This window comes from Megascapheus bottae, chromosome 12 (assembly GCF_031878675.1).
Source record: "Megascapheus bottae isolate mThoBot1 chromosome 12, mThoBot2.hap1, whole genome shotgun sequence".
Lineage (NCBI taxonomy): Eukaryota > Metazoa > Chordata > Mammalia > Rodentia > Geomyidae > Megascapheus > Megascapheus bottae.
The window spans coordinates 41471886-41487893 of NC_143520.1; the positions used below are offsets into that span (position 1 = coordinate 41471886).

The window sequence follows — 16008 nt, forward strand, 5'->3', positions numbered from 1 at the left end:
TAAGACTATAAGCAAGGAGAATTTGGGCAATAATATAGGGAAGGTCACCCCGTGAGGGTAGAAGGAAAGTAGTGGGAGGGGGACAGATGGCCATAGCGTTTGAGGTGAGAGGGACCCTGTTTCATAGAGGCAGCAGCCCCTCCTTTGCAGTGTGTTTTCCGCAGGGGGCCTCTTCTAGGAGTGGGCCTATCTCAGAAAAACAGAAGACAGTAATTAGAGCCTCCTGCTAATTGCATTATCTGGGATCCTGATTTTATTCATTCATTGGTTAGTAATCTCTAATTACCTCCTCTTTGTTCTTCCTTCCCTTTGAAGGAAGGCTGATGGGGTAAGGGGGTGCCTTGTCATTAATGCTGGGGGTTCTCACAAGGGACAGCACTGGAATGCACACCTGTGCATTCCACCCACCAGGCATGCTAGGCAATTTAATTGTCTAGCTGATATACAGAGAGGTTATAGTTACATTCATCAGGCAGTCGGTAAGCCAGGCAGATTTTAAAAGAGAGGAAGCAAGTTAAGCAGTTGTTTGGCCTGTAAAAGAAGGGTGAGCCTTGAGGGGTCACCTAGATGGTGGTAGGTCCCAAGGTGCAGCTGTGTGGAGCTGGTTGGTCTCACGTGTACCTTCGTAGCCAGGGACAGTAGTAGGAAGCAGATGGAGGCGAAGGCCGCCTTCAAGAGTTGCTTTATGATGCCCCGGTGTGGAATTTTGACATCTTTAGCACGCATGAGCTCTCAGGACCAGGATGAAATGCAAGCTTTGTATTAAAGTACAATAGCATTGTGTAACAAATGAACACTGCAGATCCGATGGATGAATGGTAGAGGTACTAAGGCCAGGGTCCAGCTTTAGTGCTATCTCTGAGGGCCAGAACCTATCCAGATGTGAGTCCCTCACTGTGAGTTTTCAAGCATAAAAAATTTCAGATACTCTGCAGAAATTGGTGCACATAATTATACATATTCTGGTGGCAGCTCCAAGATGGCCCCAGCCCTTATTTTATGCTAATTAAGACAATAACTTAAATTTTAGAACAGCTCTGAAGTTACATCTAAGGCTCAAGGCACAGCTACACTGGGTGACCATCAGAACCTGGTGTGCTGTGGTCGGTGCTGGGGCTGTGATGGGCCTGAGGCTAGGACTTAGGCTCTTCCTGTGGGATGACTGTGGCCAGGAAGCTCGGAGGGAAGTGGCAGAGAACACTTGACCGCAGTCCCTCTGTGTTCTAACAATCTCATGCAGGCTTCTAAGAGGTAAAGCTCAATGAGCCAGGTTCTATCATCTCACAAGGTGAGCCAAGCAGCCCCTTCCTGGAAGAGGTAGAAGGAGGTGAACATGCCTCAACTCCTAGGGAGAAGCTGTGAATCATCCAGGAAGCACCTGCTCAGGGTTGTCTTCAGTGCTGGCAGCCCAGGGCTTGTTTGGTGGAGCAGAGTAGACATCTAGTGGCTGGTTGGGGAACCTCAGGCTCTCATGTCTTCTAAATACCACTGGAAATTTGTCAGGGCTGCTGGTCCAGGCAAGACTTGGACCTTAGGGTATGACCCACACCTCCCCTTCCACTCTATCTGGTAAAATTCAATATTGAATGTAGGGACCACCTGTGCCCATGATCAGTGTTAGGCCGTCTTCTTCTGTGACATGAAATACAGCAAGGAAAGGGAACCAAGTTCCTGTCTGTGGGGAAGATGATAAAACACAAATAGTAAAAGCCTGTTTGGTAGAGAGTCCACGGGCTTCATGCAGAGAAGCAGAGCCTCCCTGAGGCTGAGAGGTATACAGGGGGCCATGAGCAGGCAGGAGGTGCTTCAGGGCTGAGCTATGTGGGGCAGGTGGTAGGCAGGAAGCCTGGGAAGAGCCTGGAGGAAGAGGTAAGTGCATGTGTCCCTGTGTAATGGCAATGCAGTAGTTGTGGCTGGAATATGGTGTAAATGGCCTGAAGAGTTTACACAAACTCCGGTGGCTTTGGGCACTTGTCTGCTTAACAGAGGGTCAGCTGCACGCTCTAGCGGGGATGGAATGTGGGTTTGAGGAGCAGTGGACAGAAGTGGAAGGTGAAAAGGGCAGTGCAGGGGTCTAGGAAAGTTTAGTGGTGGCTTGCATAGGGTTGGGAAGTTGAGGGTGGGATGTTAGAGGTAATAGCTCTTCAGAATTCCCTAGACTTGGAGTCTAGTCCTAAGACATCTAAGAGCTATCCCTGGCTTCTTGATTTTGAGGATGTTAGCAACTGACTACCTGGCTGCTAGAGGATGAGATGGATTGATCTCTGTAACGTGCACATTTTGAGTGCGAAAAAGAGAGGAGCCAAGGGAGATGTCTGAGAGATGCTATTTCCTGGGATGGGAGAATACAGATAATGCAGATATAGTTCAACGACCTGAGTGTAAGCCACCTGGATGGGGATGCGCAGAAAAAGCCAGTGAAGGATCACTGGAAAACCTTGCTAGAGATGGGAGCATCTCCATATGGCAGCATGTCACAGATGACCTTGGGAGAAGCAGCCTGAGTGGAAGGGGCAGAAGTGCTAAAGCCATCTGTCTAGCAGTTGTATAAGGAACAGTGGCACCTGGGTCAAGGAGGGGTGTGATGGGGGTGACAAGGTGGGGTACCTCCCACCAGGAAAGAAGCCACGTGGAGAAGGCTTGCTCGTGTAGAGGGCTAGAGAAGCTGCTGTGACCGTGGTTATATTGGGGGGAGAGAGAGAATTCTTGTCTGATGAAAACATGGATGAATCAATAGCAAATCAGAGGAGAGGGAAGGGTGCAATGGAAAGTGTCCTAGATTGACATGCCTGGGAATACCCTTGCAGGTCTCAGGATCGTGTGAAGAATAGCCCTTAGGTGTCCTCTCCCCTCAGTCCTTGGGAGGTCTCTACCCTATGTGCTGCTGCTTCCCCTCCACTCCAGAGACTAGCCCTGCTTTTTAGGGGGTTTGGCCTCAATATTCTTGCTTGAAACCAAGCCAGGGTGTTGAGTGCAGCACTGGCAATGGCTCCATTATATGCAGCAGCAGCAGCAACCCCAGGAATACCAGGCCTGATGCCAAGAGGGGTTTGGCCCTGTGTGGACCTGGAACTTACCTCGGAGCCATTGTGATGTGGAAGCAGGTGAGAGGCCCGTGGCATAGGAAAGACCCAGAAGTCACGTCAGCCTTGAGGCCTTTGAGAAAATTTAGATCAAACAGAAATGTGATGTTTAATTTGTGGGGACCAGCAGGGGCAACCTGAGATAATCACTGTGTCTAGTGTGTAGACTGGGGCCATCAGCTACTTATTGGAGATGAATCTCCAGATTTGTCTGCTTAGGTTAGTTTCAAGCCTTGATCTTCAGATCTCAGTCTCTGAGTAGCTAGGATTATATAGGTAAAAGCCCCCCCGCCCCCGTGTCCAGTACGGCCACTGTGTTCTGTCATTGCTAGCCAGGTAGCTAATTCAGAGTTTTGCATTGCTTTTCTGGAGAGGGAGGGAAAAATCTTGAGGCTCTATAGAAGAGCACTGAGAGGAAATAGATGAAGGCCCTGCAAGCTGGACAACTGGGTTTACTTCCTTCTGCTTTGCTTTCTCATTAAACATTGCTGATAGCTGGCCCGTGGCCCGGTGAGCCACTGCTGTGAAGCAGCTGCTGTTTTGGGCTCTGGATTTCAACCAGAAACTAAACTCCTGAAGTTTTTGCCCTAATGGTTGGTGTGTGTGTGTGTGTGTGTGTGTGTGTGGGTGGGTGGTGAAGACCCACAATGAACCTCACATGTGCTCTGTGATGAGGGTATAAGTGCTTAGAAAGAGGGAGTGGAGATGGACAGTGAGGGTGATAGCTGTATTTGGGGAACTCCTTGGTGGGGACAAGAGTTGATGAGCTGTGTACACACAGGCATCCCACGTCGTGGCTGTCACCCGTAAGAGACCATTTGGGCAACTTAGGCTGACATGTGAGTACTTAAGATCTTGGGCACTGCGCTGTAGCAGCTCTGCTTCTTCTGCAGGGTTTAACTCCCTCGTGGGCGGTGTGATGGGCTTCTCCATTCTTCTGAGCGCTGAAGTATTCAAGCACAATGCCGCGGTCTGGTACCTGGATGGCAGCATAGGTGTGCTGATTGGACTCACCATCTTTGCCTATGGAGTCAAGTATGTTCATCTATTCTTGGCTACTCTACCCCTTCTTCAGCTAGGAAATGAGAGGATCTTGGGAGTCATAGCTGTTTCCATGTGCTCCATGTGACTGAGGGAAATCCCTGGCTGCAGCCTTCCCTGTAGTTGAGACTTGAAGATTTTAATCACAAAGGACTTTTACTACACATATGCTTACCACCACTCAGTGCTCCTCTCTTAACTCCATGTCTTGGAAATGTACCATCCTAACCTCTGTAACGGGGGTCTCCATGCTACTCCAGGCTAACATCTTTGAGTTTTTCTCACCTGTCAAGTCCTGTCTTTCACTTACTACAGTAACTCAAAACCAGGGATGGGTCCGAGTATGGGGAAGGATGCAGAGGGATGTGCACACATACCTGGTGAGAATAGGTGTTACCATTGGGCCCAGCAGCAATGCTCCTTCATGTGTATTACCAAGAGGAACGCTTACAGCAGCATTATCCCTTAACTGCCAGTCCACTGCATGGACATATCACATTTATCTATTACCTATGAAGAGTGAATTACTAATCCACACTATACTGCAGATAACCTTACTGTCACATTATGCCCAATGAAAGAATCCAGATACCAAAGGCCACCCCAGTGTACACTTCATTTTATATAAAATTAAAAGAACAAATCTGGAGAGATGAGAGATGGATTGCTAAGGCCTCCTCTGCTAATGGGCATCAAAAACTGTTCTGGAATGATTAACAGGGATGATCCACCCATGCATGTGTTCTAATGAACTGCATACCTCTCACAGGTGAACTTTACAGTATGTGGATTCTTAGGAAACAAGATATTTCCTCTGAACTTCCTCCAGCCTTGGGGCTTGGAGACCTGGGCTGAGTGATGATGTCCGCTTTCCTCTTTGCAGGCTGCTCATGGACATGGTGCCAAGAGTCCGGCAGACACGTCACTATGAGATGTTCGAGTGAAGGCGCTAGAGGGGCGTGCGCAGGCGGCTTCTCCTGCAGACCGTCAAGGTGACGCCAGGTTTCCATGGAGGCAGACGGTGCCAATATTTAACTGAACATCCTGTTTCTTTTTTGGAAGTTTTCTTTCATACAGTGTGTCATTAAAGGATGAGTTCTGGCCAGTGGACAGATCTCCCCTGTACCCTTACTGTCGTCCCTGTCAGAACACAGACAGACCATGGCCAGAGGAAGGGAAATGCTCCCCCGTCTGGGATGGGAACTGACATTTTCTATTTTCTGCAGAACAGTTCTTGAGGGTAGGATGTGAATCTCTGCTTGGCAGAAAGCCCTTCTGTGGTGCTCCAAGGCTGAAACAGTAACTGGCCAGGTCTTAGTTCCAAGGTCTCTCTTCTGGCAGTTTTTTTGGGGAGAATGTCGTCTTGTACCCCATTTTCCTCCCCAGAATCATCAGTATATCACTTCCTAATTTCTATCAATGTAATGTATTGCATTAGTTTCATACTGTGTTTTACTAATAATGCTAAAATCTAAACAGATTTGTCCAAGAGGAAACCATTCTATTTTTTAAAAAAATGTATGTAGTGATATATATATATATGTATGAGCTTTGCATGGACAAACTAAAGAAGCACACAGCCCTTTCTCATACATTCAGAACCTGCACATCTATGTAAAAACCAGGATCCATTTGAGAGATGAGTTTATTTGTAACAAATGATGTAATTATCCATATATGCATATATCTATATGCTGTGTTAAGTGGTAGTGGTATATTATAGTCTGTGAGATGGTTTACCTATCTGCAAGAAACAAGACATTTTCAGTGTATGTAATGCTAAGTATCAATGTCATAGACATGTCTCCCACCCCACAATGTTCTGTACTTCTCACAGTACTGCCTGCCTGGGCAGAAGCAGCTGGCCAATAAACACCTTTACCTGTTTTGTATGGTACCTGTATCGCAAGGGAATGGCTTTAGAGCTGTCCTTCTGTGACATGCCCATTGCGAGCAGGTTCTCCCTTGTGGTTGATGTAGTCCGGGCGCCTGTGCCTGGTGGGAGTAATAGCAGAGATCTTGGGCTCCACCGTATCTGGTTACACACTTACTGGGTGGTACTGGGGCCTGATCACCAGGTGCCATCTCAGGGTGTGCTGCTTCAGAAGGGTACGGGTTGAATACCCTCGATCTACAATCACAAATCCAACATGTTCCAAAAGCCAATATGGTGCCACAAATAGAAATATTCACATCTCACCTCCTGTGATGGATGGGATGTAGTCACAACAAGTGCCGTTAAAAACCTCAGTCAAATGCTTCTTTCAGTGTGGCTCCTATAACGGGAACTGTTGAAGAGCCTTCTATGAGATGTTAATATGCTAAACACATACAAAGGACCAAATGTATGAGCAAGTCTGGAAAATGCAGGATTTCTCACTGAACTTGATATATACTCAGGAAAGAGAATAGACTCTAGCATAGAAGACATTTCCTTCTGATTTTTGAAGAATTGTTCCATCAAACCCTTGATGTCAGCTCCATGGCATCCATTCTGCAGATATTTGCAGAGGGGCCAGGATTATGGGGGTTTAGCCCCCTCAGTGTGGCCTGATAGTGTTCTGCCTCATTCCCAGAGCATCTACCTAACCAAGTGCTCATAGCTCACTGGTCCCTTGCCTCAAACATTGCTTAGTATTTCTGAAGGGCGAACTGGGTTCTGAGTTTTAAATGCTTGGGCCGTAACAGCAATCTCAGAAAGGCTATCAGTTCACATTTTAGTTCTGCTTCTTTCAAGGGGAATGTAAGATGGAGGGAGTGAATGCTCAGTAGTAAAACTCTACCTTCTTCAACACAGCTCCTCACCAGCTTTCCCAAGTGTTTATAAAGGTGAGACACAGCCCCCCACCCCACCAAAAAAAAAAAAACCACTTCCACCACTCACACAAGAAAAGTTTATTGAAAAATAAAGTTCTCCCTAGTTTTCTCTACGACAGTGGAAAACAAAGCCAGTGCTCCCTGTAGCAGTACAGTACATTTAGACAGTGACACCTTATTTGCAGACTCCAGCTATAGAACCCCAGAAGTACAACACAAAACAGCTGGACCAGAATCTGAAGACACAGACACAAACAGTCATTAGCTTAACACCACCAAGGTTGTGACAGCAGAAGGGACATCACCAACTCCTTTGGCATCAATTGTTACTCTATTGTCTTGTTAATACTTAGGCAGGACAGTGAGCAAAGTGCCACTCACCTTTCTACTATCTCAGCTTTGGAGACTGTGCTGGGATCCCAGTAGGCATTTTGATCTGCAGCACCAGTATGCACTCTGCATGCCTGCCACCCTACTCCAGGGTAGGGTAAGGAACAAGGTGCCACAAAATCTGGGACAGAGGGAGGCTTTGAAGAAGGTAAATGTCAACCGTTATATCCATAAAACATTAAGAGGGTAAGAGTGCTGATCAACTGAAGAGAAGCCAAAGGAATTCGCAAAAACACATTGAACTCTAGAAATTTCCCCTTATTCTATAACCACAATCTACCCAATCTACCCAAAGTTGTGTGGACAAAGGTTGGGAGATAAAAACTTTATCAAGGAGGCAAAAGACTAAGTCACAACAAAATAAACAGTAAACTGGTATTTCAATCACTTTGGAAAACAACTACAAGCTGCTTCTGTGAGCTCTTTAGAAAGATGCCCAAATCCCTCCGCCAAGAGCTTCAGTTGCCCTTCTGGGGCAGGTCATCTCTAGTACAAACTCAACTTTAATTTGATGGAAACATGAGGTAACCAGCCTGTTATAGGCCTCCCTGGCCAGCAGGGGGCAGAAAAGGGATTTCCTGGGGGAATTATTCCTTCAATTGATCATTTTATTCCCCTTCAATACAAGTCTCCATTATTGCATTACAGAGAAACAGAATGAACACGAACTTAAGGGGTACACTCTGTCCAAAAACTTTTCATTTCTAGCTCAAAAACTTCCTCAAAGAAATCCCTGGAATGTTCCAGAAGATAGCCGTAGATGGCCAAAGGTCACTTTTACCCTTTCTATTCCAGTTAATTCCTGCAGCCTTGTTTCAGTGGAGGCTGAAGTCTGGCATATTTTCAAATCATTCAGTGCATTCAGAAATATATTAAAATTTCAACTAGCAGGGTAGGGCAGAAGTTGGACACTTGAAACCAGTAATTCCTACAATAAACTCTGAATATTTTCATGTAGGAATCACTTGATTCAACAGGGAATGAGCTCAGCTCTATTTTTCAAATTTTGTGAAATGCTAATAGTAACAATATTTAACATTTACTAGGGCTTACTATGTGCCAGGCACTGTGCTAAACACAATCTTCACAAAATCCTACGAGCTAGGAAATCTAGAGTATTTTTTTTCCTGCATCCAAGACTATACATCTAATTTGGTCTTTTGCTATACATAAAGACTTGGCTTCTCACTTTTTGTTGAAGCCAAGACTGAAAGGAACTCACTCACCCTCAGCTTTCCAGAATTTCCAGCTTCCTGAATGAGTATGAACATTTATGTCCACCCATCTAATTACATGCAGATATTCTGCAGCCTTAGAGGGATGGATGAGATTTACAAAATAAAGCCAATAGAGAAATTAAACTTTTTAAATAAATAAAAACAATCCAGGCTTGGGATAATAACACATACAACAGAGCCTGTCGTTAACAAAATAGACTTTTTCCTTTATAAATCAAGAATTTGGGGGGGGCATGGGAGAGAATGGCAGCATATTAAAATTATACAATCTAGGTAATCACCTGGGTCTGCTCTAAAGTTTACCCAGCCACCTTTAGACAGTTTCATTCTTTTCTACTGCCCAGATGACATCACTATCTTGGAGTTACATGAGACTCCATTTCCAAAGAGGAAGCTACTGACTCACTTTCATTCGTTCCTACATTCACTCACTAAGGAAAAGAAAGGGGGCAGACATTTTTCTCCCCATTTATGCTGCCAATCACTTGAAGTATTTCTGGGCTACCGTTGTACTGAGCTCTTTAGTAACAACGGTCAGCAGGGGCTGGCCTTCTGCTTCAGGAAGAAGCTCAGGCCTCCTAGCCCCTTGGCAACCCCAAGACAGACCAGAAGTCTAGAGGAAGTCAGATCTTTCACCTTCTAAGGGCTAATGTGATCACACGGGCTGTAGGCTGGGGAGTATTTCTCATGCCCAGCCGGAATTTTTGCAGTCATCAAAGAGCCTATTTCCACATTAGTGTTAGCCTTCAACAGCACCCATACTTCCAAAACAAACTCCAAAAGAAAGTGAAAAGGCACATTAGGAACACAAATATCACCCAAGAGACAGTTACTAATATTTCCAAACACACTGCCAACAAGCAAACAACCAGCAACAACAAGAAAATCATCACAAGCAGTGACCAAAACCTAATCCAAGCAAATATGCAAAAGGTGTCTCTGTTTGCACATGTGTAAATCAACTTGCATCCATGAAAGGAGATGTGTACTGGCATTTAGAGAAGTCTGCATTTTCAGGAGTTCTTGTAAAATGCTGACCTTACAAAGGAAAGCTTTCTCTTCATAAATTAGATAAACTTTTTCTCTCAATTTAAAAAAAATCTGAAATATTAGGCAAGACATTATTGTGTAGCACAGGAAAATATTAATCCTGATTTTGGATTTCTTTCCCTATGGAATTGTCATCAACTTACATATGAGTTTAGGTTTAAAGATCAGCAATGGTAAAAGTGCTCCAGGCTTACAGGCCTAAGCTATTAAAGGTACACTTCTCTCTTTCTACACATAAAGTAGGTTCAAGTTTCCTTCTTTGATTCCCCTGGTGGGACACTGAGCATACCCGGAAGCCAATATACACCTGGGGTTCACCTACTGAGAAGGCCCATGGTCAGTGGAGTGTGGTTTATTTGTGCCAAAGGGAGGCAGCCTCCACTGCTTCCAGTGGAATTGGGCTCCCTTCTAGCGCATACTGGAGCGGGGAAAGTAAGAGGAACTTTTAAGTAGGAGAAAGTGCTCTTTTGCATTATCTGACCTAGAGGGTCTTAAAAGGAATGGAAAGGTGGGGAGGCCTTGGGACCAGGGATAAACAGCAAATGATTCCTGAAGCTTCTGAAGGCAAGAATAATGTGACTTTTCCTTTCCTTCCTTTCTGAATTTCTGTGGTTATTTTTGAACAGCTCTCTGTTAACTAGCTTGAGCTTTCCGGGGAATCACTAGGCTTGGGGGTGCCCCCTGCTGGTAGAATGCATACACTGACACCTTCAGCCTGTGGAGTTTCCAGAAGAGCCCAGGAGAGGGCGGACCTGGTCTAAGTATGGTCTGTTGATCTGGGAACTGGCACAAACTTCTATGGGGGGGAAGGGGGGAAGAAGAGGTGGAGGAGGGAGGGGGGGCTAGGGCAGCCCAGAGGCCTAGACACTGGAAAAAAGTCCTTCCTCACAGAAAGCTACTTTTCTCCCCTCCTACTGTAGGAAACTATCATAGCAAAACAAAGAAAGGCACACATCACTCTCCATCACTAATGACACTTCATTAATCATGATTGGATTTCTACTGGCCCTTGTAACTGGGCCCAGACAGAGGCCTCCCTCAGTATCCTCCCAGAGGGGGGCGAGGAGGCGGGGAGGTAAAGAGCCTCAGCTGCCCTTCTCCATTCTGTAAGACTGGAAGTACAATTCAGACCCAATGAGCAGCAATCTGGGGGCCTCAGCAGAAAAAGGCTTGCTGTGCTGTTGCTATTATTTAGGCCCTAGGGTAGAAATCAAGAAGCAGGCATATCTAACTTCCCAGATTTAAAGGCTCTTCCTGGCAGAGATACCAGCTGGTTCCCCATCATCCCCAGTAGGCAGGATGCTGGAAACCCCAAGGCTGCATGTGTGCAGTGAAGCCCTAAGCATTCCAGCTGGCCAGCCACAACTGAGTGAATGATGCTGACAGCTCATAGCAAGAGGTAGAAAAAGGCTCACTCTGGCTGCCACAGAAATTCAGAGCTTTGGGCAACTCACAAGTGTATACACATGGGACGAAAGCAAGGCTTCAGCAGGAATGGACAAGCTGGGGATGTGGAAGGTGGGGGCTGATGATAAATCTGAGCAGGCCAACTGGCTAATCCCCACCAGAGCGACAGCATCTGAAGGAAAAGCCAGCACCAGACTCACAGCTTGGGATTGGTGAGGGCAACACAAAGCATTCACACGGGGCTGCTGGTGGTCTCTCAGCAAATATCACGGTCACCACAAGTCCCATTCACTATACTTCAGTGATGCCAGGCATCTGAGGGGATACAAACTCACCTGTGTGGAGCTCAGCTCTAGTTGTGCCACCAGCCCTTAAGTTCACTATCATTCCTGTCCCCATCTCAGCTCTCTGGGGGATAGAGAGCTGCCCTCCAAGTTCAAAGGTCCTCATTTCAGAGCAGTAAGTGAAGGAGGGTGAATTTATCATAGTCTAGCAAACAAAAACTCCATAGTCTTGCATTTCTAAGAAAAATAGTAAGAAGAAAATGGAGGCAAGGTATGAGGGACAGGGCACATAGGAAAGGAGTCCTTCGTGACTTTCAAACAACCCTGGCTGGGGTCTCTGGACAATCACAGCATGTTCATCCCTTCACCCCAGCCACAGAGTTCCTGGTCCTTTAGCTGCCACCTGCCAAGCACACATAGGATCCACAAACTCTACAAAAATGTCCTGGATAGTTTGGCTGTGCTTCTAATGCAAGATTTTCCTTTGCTCTGCTGCCACCTGCTTCTACAAGGTAGGTCCTTGCAGCTGGCCTTGAGATGCTCTTAGTACCACAGCCCCACCCCAAGCAGATAGAGTAATAGTACAGTGAAGGTGGATGAGTATCAGTGGGAAACAGAAGAGACTGAGATCAATCCCTTTTTTCTCCCTCCCTTATTGCCCTCCCGCCCTCCCTCCTTCCCAAATAAATAAGTTAATGGGTTTAGGAATGTTTCCATTCAAAGTTCTTTCCAATTAGCTCAATTCCTCCTATTGGTTTAAATTTAAATGAATCTTGAAACTATTTTTTTTTTAAACCCTGGAGCAGTTGTAGGGACAGTCTCCCTACAGTGGCTCCTCACAAAATAGAAAATATATCCTGGCCTGCTCTCATTTTGTTGTGGTGAAAACTGCGAAGCGCTGGCCACAGTGGGAGCAGTACCTAATCCAAACCTTGGATCAAAAAATGTTCAGGCTCTGGCCAGAGTACCTGAATGACTTCTGACTCTGGCCACCATCTTTGTCTTCCCTAGCAGAACGCATGTGGCACCCAGTAGACAGCTGCTATAGGCAGTCTTTACAGAGGGCCACCTGGCCCTTGATGAAGTCCCGGCAGGGGCAGATCCTCTGGTGCACGGGGTGAGCGCCTGCACAGCTGAAGAGCAAGAGGTCTGATTGGAACACACAGTGTTTCTTCATAGGGTCAAAGGAGGGTAGCAGGATATCCTTGGCGAGCTCTGAGCTTTGGCATATCACCTCATGCCTGCGGTAGAAAAGAAAAGTCACAGGGGTTAGCCGTGTAGGGCACAGAACCTGTCCTGCTATAACTGGCTCACTGGTACACGAGATGCGGGGAGCACATTCACTTTTTCTGTTTCAGATATGAAGTGGTGTACAGCCTCTGACTCCACAGTTGTCCACTCTATGGATCTCAGGTGTGAAAGGCACGAGCATGCCCACATGGGGGTAAGAGGGAGTGTCTTTAGGGCTGGGGAGAACTGTCTATAAGGAAGAAAAACCAGAAATAACTTGCCTACTCACCAAGTGGGAAATGGTCAACAACCACGGGCCTTTTGTGCTCTTGGAGTCATTGGAAAAGAACGAAGGAGAAATGTTCCAGTGTGAGAACTCTGCCAGGCCAAGGCAGGTTATACAGGGTGATTACATATCACATTAAAAAGTAAGCAACCGAATGTTGAAAGCCAAAGTGGTTGGGGTTGGAGGCATCGCTCAGTTGGTAGAGCACCAAGTAACGAATTTGAATTCTGGTCTTGAACAAAAAAATAAACAAAAAATGCCAGGGTGGCCACACACTGAAGCACTAGCAATGGGTGCTAGCATTAAGTGGGGCAAAGCTCTGCCTTTTTAAACAAAAGGATTCAAAAGGACTCAGTGCTGGGAGATCACACTTACAATTCTTGCTACTCATGAGGCAGAGATCTGAGGATTGTGGTTTAAAGCCAACCCATGCACAAAAGTCTGTGAGACTCTTCTCTCTAACCAGCAAAAAGTCAGAAGGAGAAGTGTAGCTCAAATGGTAGATCATACTCCAACAAAAAAAAGCCAAAGGAAAGCCTAAGATTCTATGTTCAGGTCCCAGAACTGGCACATATATACCCACAAAATGCTTGGGAAAGCTTCCTTGGCCTCACTCTCCCCTGGAAAGCAATCTGGTATACTCTCACTGACCTCAATTCCTGGGAGTTCGCTCTGATTCTCATGACCTCTTTGCAATTGAGACAGTTACCCTGGCTGGACATCAGACAGCTGAGGCCTCAGGACCACAAAGAGGTGAACCAGGCCCTGCTCCAGGGGCCCCATGGTGGAGTGGTCTGTGGAATACAAATAGCTTTGCTTCTTCAGGCTGGGGGCCACTGCTAAGGGGACTAATGACATTAAGATATTGTGTTCTCAAGGACCCAACAGGCTGCTTATCTCAGAAGACTGAACCCCATTCCTTCTCACCTGGGATACACTGGTTTCCCCCTACCAACTTTCCCCCTCCCTCCTTGAACAAGGAAGCTCCACCCAATGTCCTGCATGAGTCTCCACTGCACAGGGCTACATTTGAGTTTAGTGAACAAGGTGTGCTGGGCCAAGACCACCTGGGTTTGAATCTTGGCTTTGTCTGAGGCGCCATGTGACCCTTAGACAAGTGAGAGCCTCTGTATGGCTCAGTGTTTTCTTCTCTAAGATGAAGATCAATAAACCTCAACTGTAGGAGTTAAGTGAGTGCTTCTACAGTACTTGGAAGAGTCTACCTCGGAGCTAGTGGTCCATTAACATTAAAGCTTGGATTACCTATGGTCATGGCTATGGCCCTCACTGCCTGGCACTGGATGGCTATGCGCCTTCCTTGATAGGCATTACAGCTCTCTGCCCATTCTGCTTTGTTGCTGTGGGTGGGGCAATGAGGATAGAGAACTTGTGGCTCCCAGTTGTCTCTGATGAGATGTGTGTGTTGGGGTGGGGGTAGGGTGAGGAAGTACCTTTTACCCTCTTATTCCTGCCAGCCACCTGGGCCCTGCCAATAGAAAATCTTGCGATTCCCAACACATCTGCTGGCTTCTAGTGCACTGTCTCAGGCTGCCAGCCTGGTTCCTGCTCAGGAGCAGAAGCCCCAGCTGCTCTGGGAACCCAGAACTCATTGGGACTTGATCTCCTTGCAAGAGCCACAGCTCCTTTGCACATGGCCCTTAGGCTCTGAGGAGCAGGGCATCTCAGAGGGCAGGCCCCCTCTTGTTTCATTCCTGTAGTCAGTCACTGGGGGAGTGCTTTCACGATCCTAACCACCTTCATCACGGTGGTCTTGGTGACAGCTGGGAGGTGGTGGTGCCCACGGGTTAAGGTCATGGGCCAAGAAGGAAGACAGTAACAGGAGACTTTCATGGGGTTTCTAAGACTTGAGGCTACTAACGCCTTCACAGGCTATCCCAGATCCCCCAGAGGTGCTGGATGCTGATGGCTCACACCTGTAATCCTAGCTGCTCTGGAAGCTGAGCGGTAAGGATTGCAGTTTGAAGCTGGACTGGGCGGCAGGAAAACTCCATGAGATTCGCATCACCACTTAACCACAAAAGTCAGAAGGTAGTTTTTTTTCCCTGACAACCTAGGCTCTGAATTCAGGACCCGGCATGGGCACATGCATACATATGCCCACATACATGTACATACACGTATACACACACACACACACACACACAGAAAAGAAGCCAAGCACAGGTGACTCAACACCTGTAATTCTAGCTACTCGAGATGCTGAGAACTGCAGATCGTGGTTCAAAGCCAGTCCAGGCACAAAAATCCTTGAGGCTCTTATCTCTAATGAACCACCAGAAAACTGGAAATACTGCTGTGGCTTAAATGGCAGAGTGCTAGCTTTGAGCTGAAGAACTCAGGGATAGCGCCCAGGTCCAGAGTTCAAGCCCCATGACTGATAAAAACAAAAAAGAAGAAAAAGAAGAGGAGGAGAAGGATAGCAACAAAAGAAAAAAAGGAAAACAAACAGAATCAGACACTCCACCTTGAAGTAAGATTGCATATGGAATGTGGCCTTGGGACACAGATTTATGCTCATGCTGTTTATTTCTATAGGTGGAGCACAGCAGATGTGACGGCTTAAATCAGACCATCTGCCTGGCACATTGCTGGCTGGGAGCATGGAGCTCTCTCCCACTTGCGGACCCTGAGTGGATGGGTGGAATTGCTAGGAGCCATGGAGGGTCCTGCTACCCTCTTTTCCAGGTCACCTAGACTCAGGCTCTAGGCTCCATCACCTTTGCTGACCTACAGAACAAAAGTCACCAGAATAATATGATCTCCAGATGACATCATTTGACTACACAGTGCCATAGCCCAGATGCCTCAGTCCCCACAGAGAATGACTTTATGTAACCCTTCTATCAATCACAATAAAAAATTATTTAATAAAAAAGAGTGAATACAGGGATATGTTTGCCTGTCTCTTGCTAGTGTGCATGGACATGTGCATGCACACACACGCATGCAAATGTACGCACACACATGTGTATGCGCACACACATCTGCAAAGTGCCATCTCCTCTCTCTTTTCCCACAGGATGCCTCCTCTCCAGTTGTTCTCAGCAGCTGGCATTCTCACAGGGTGAGAGCAGATGCTCTGTGGAGCCCATCGGCTCTCAATTCACAATTTAGAGCACCTACTTCTTTCCCTTGCCATGAGGTAGGCTAAGAAGCCCAGC

General features: G+C 46.7%; 2 protein-coding genes across 4 annotated transcripts in view; one reads left to right on the forward strand and one right to left on the reverse strand.

Annotated features, from left to right (window-relative positions):
- The window catches only part of Tmem163 (transmembrane protein 163), a 238872-nt gene extending 232851 nt beyond the window's left edge, over positions 1 to 6021 (forward strand). For all 3 annotated transcript variants that reach the window (XM_090342911.1, XM_090342910.1, XM_090342909.1), the window contains 2 exons: positions 3977 to 4118; positions 5008 to 6021. In XM_090342911.1, coding sequence (XP_090199037.1) covers positions 3977 to 4118; positions 5008 to 5068 — 203 coding nt within the window. In that variant the 3' untranslated portion in view covers positions 5069 to 6021. The remainder of the gene's footprint in view (positions 1 to 3976; positions 4119 to 5007) is intronic.
- Positions 6022 to 12294: 6273 nt separating this feature from the next.
- Positions 12295 to 16008, reverse strand: part of Mgat5 (alpha-1,6-mannosylglycoprotein 6-beta-N-acetylglucosaminyltransferase) — a 320121-nt gene continuing 316407 nt past the window's right edge. The window contains exon 17 of the mRNA XM_090342912.1: positions 12295 to 12551. Coding sequence (XP_090199038.1) covers positions 12353 to 12551 — 199 coding nt within the window. The 3' untranslated portion in view covers positions 12295 to 12352. The remainder of the gene's footprint in view (positions 12552 to 16008) is intronic.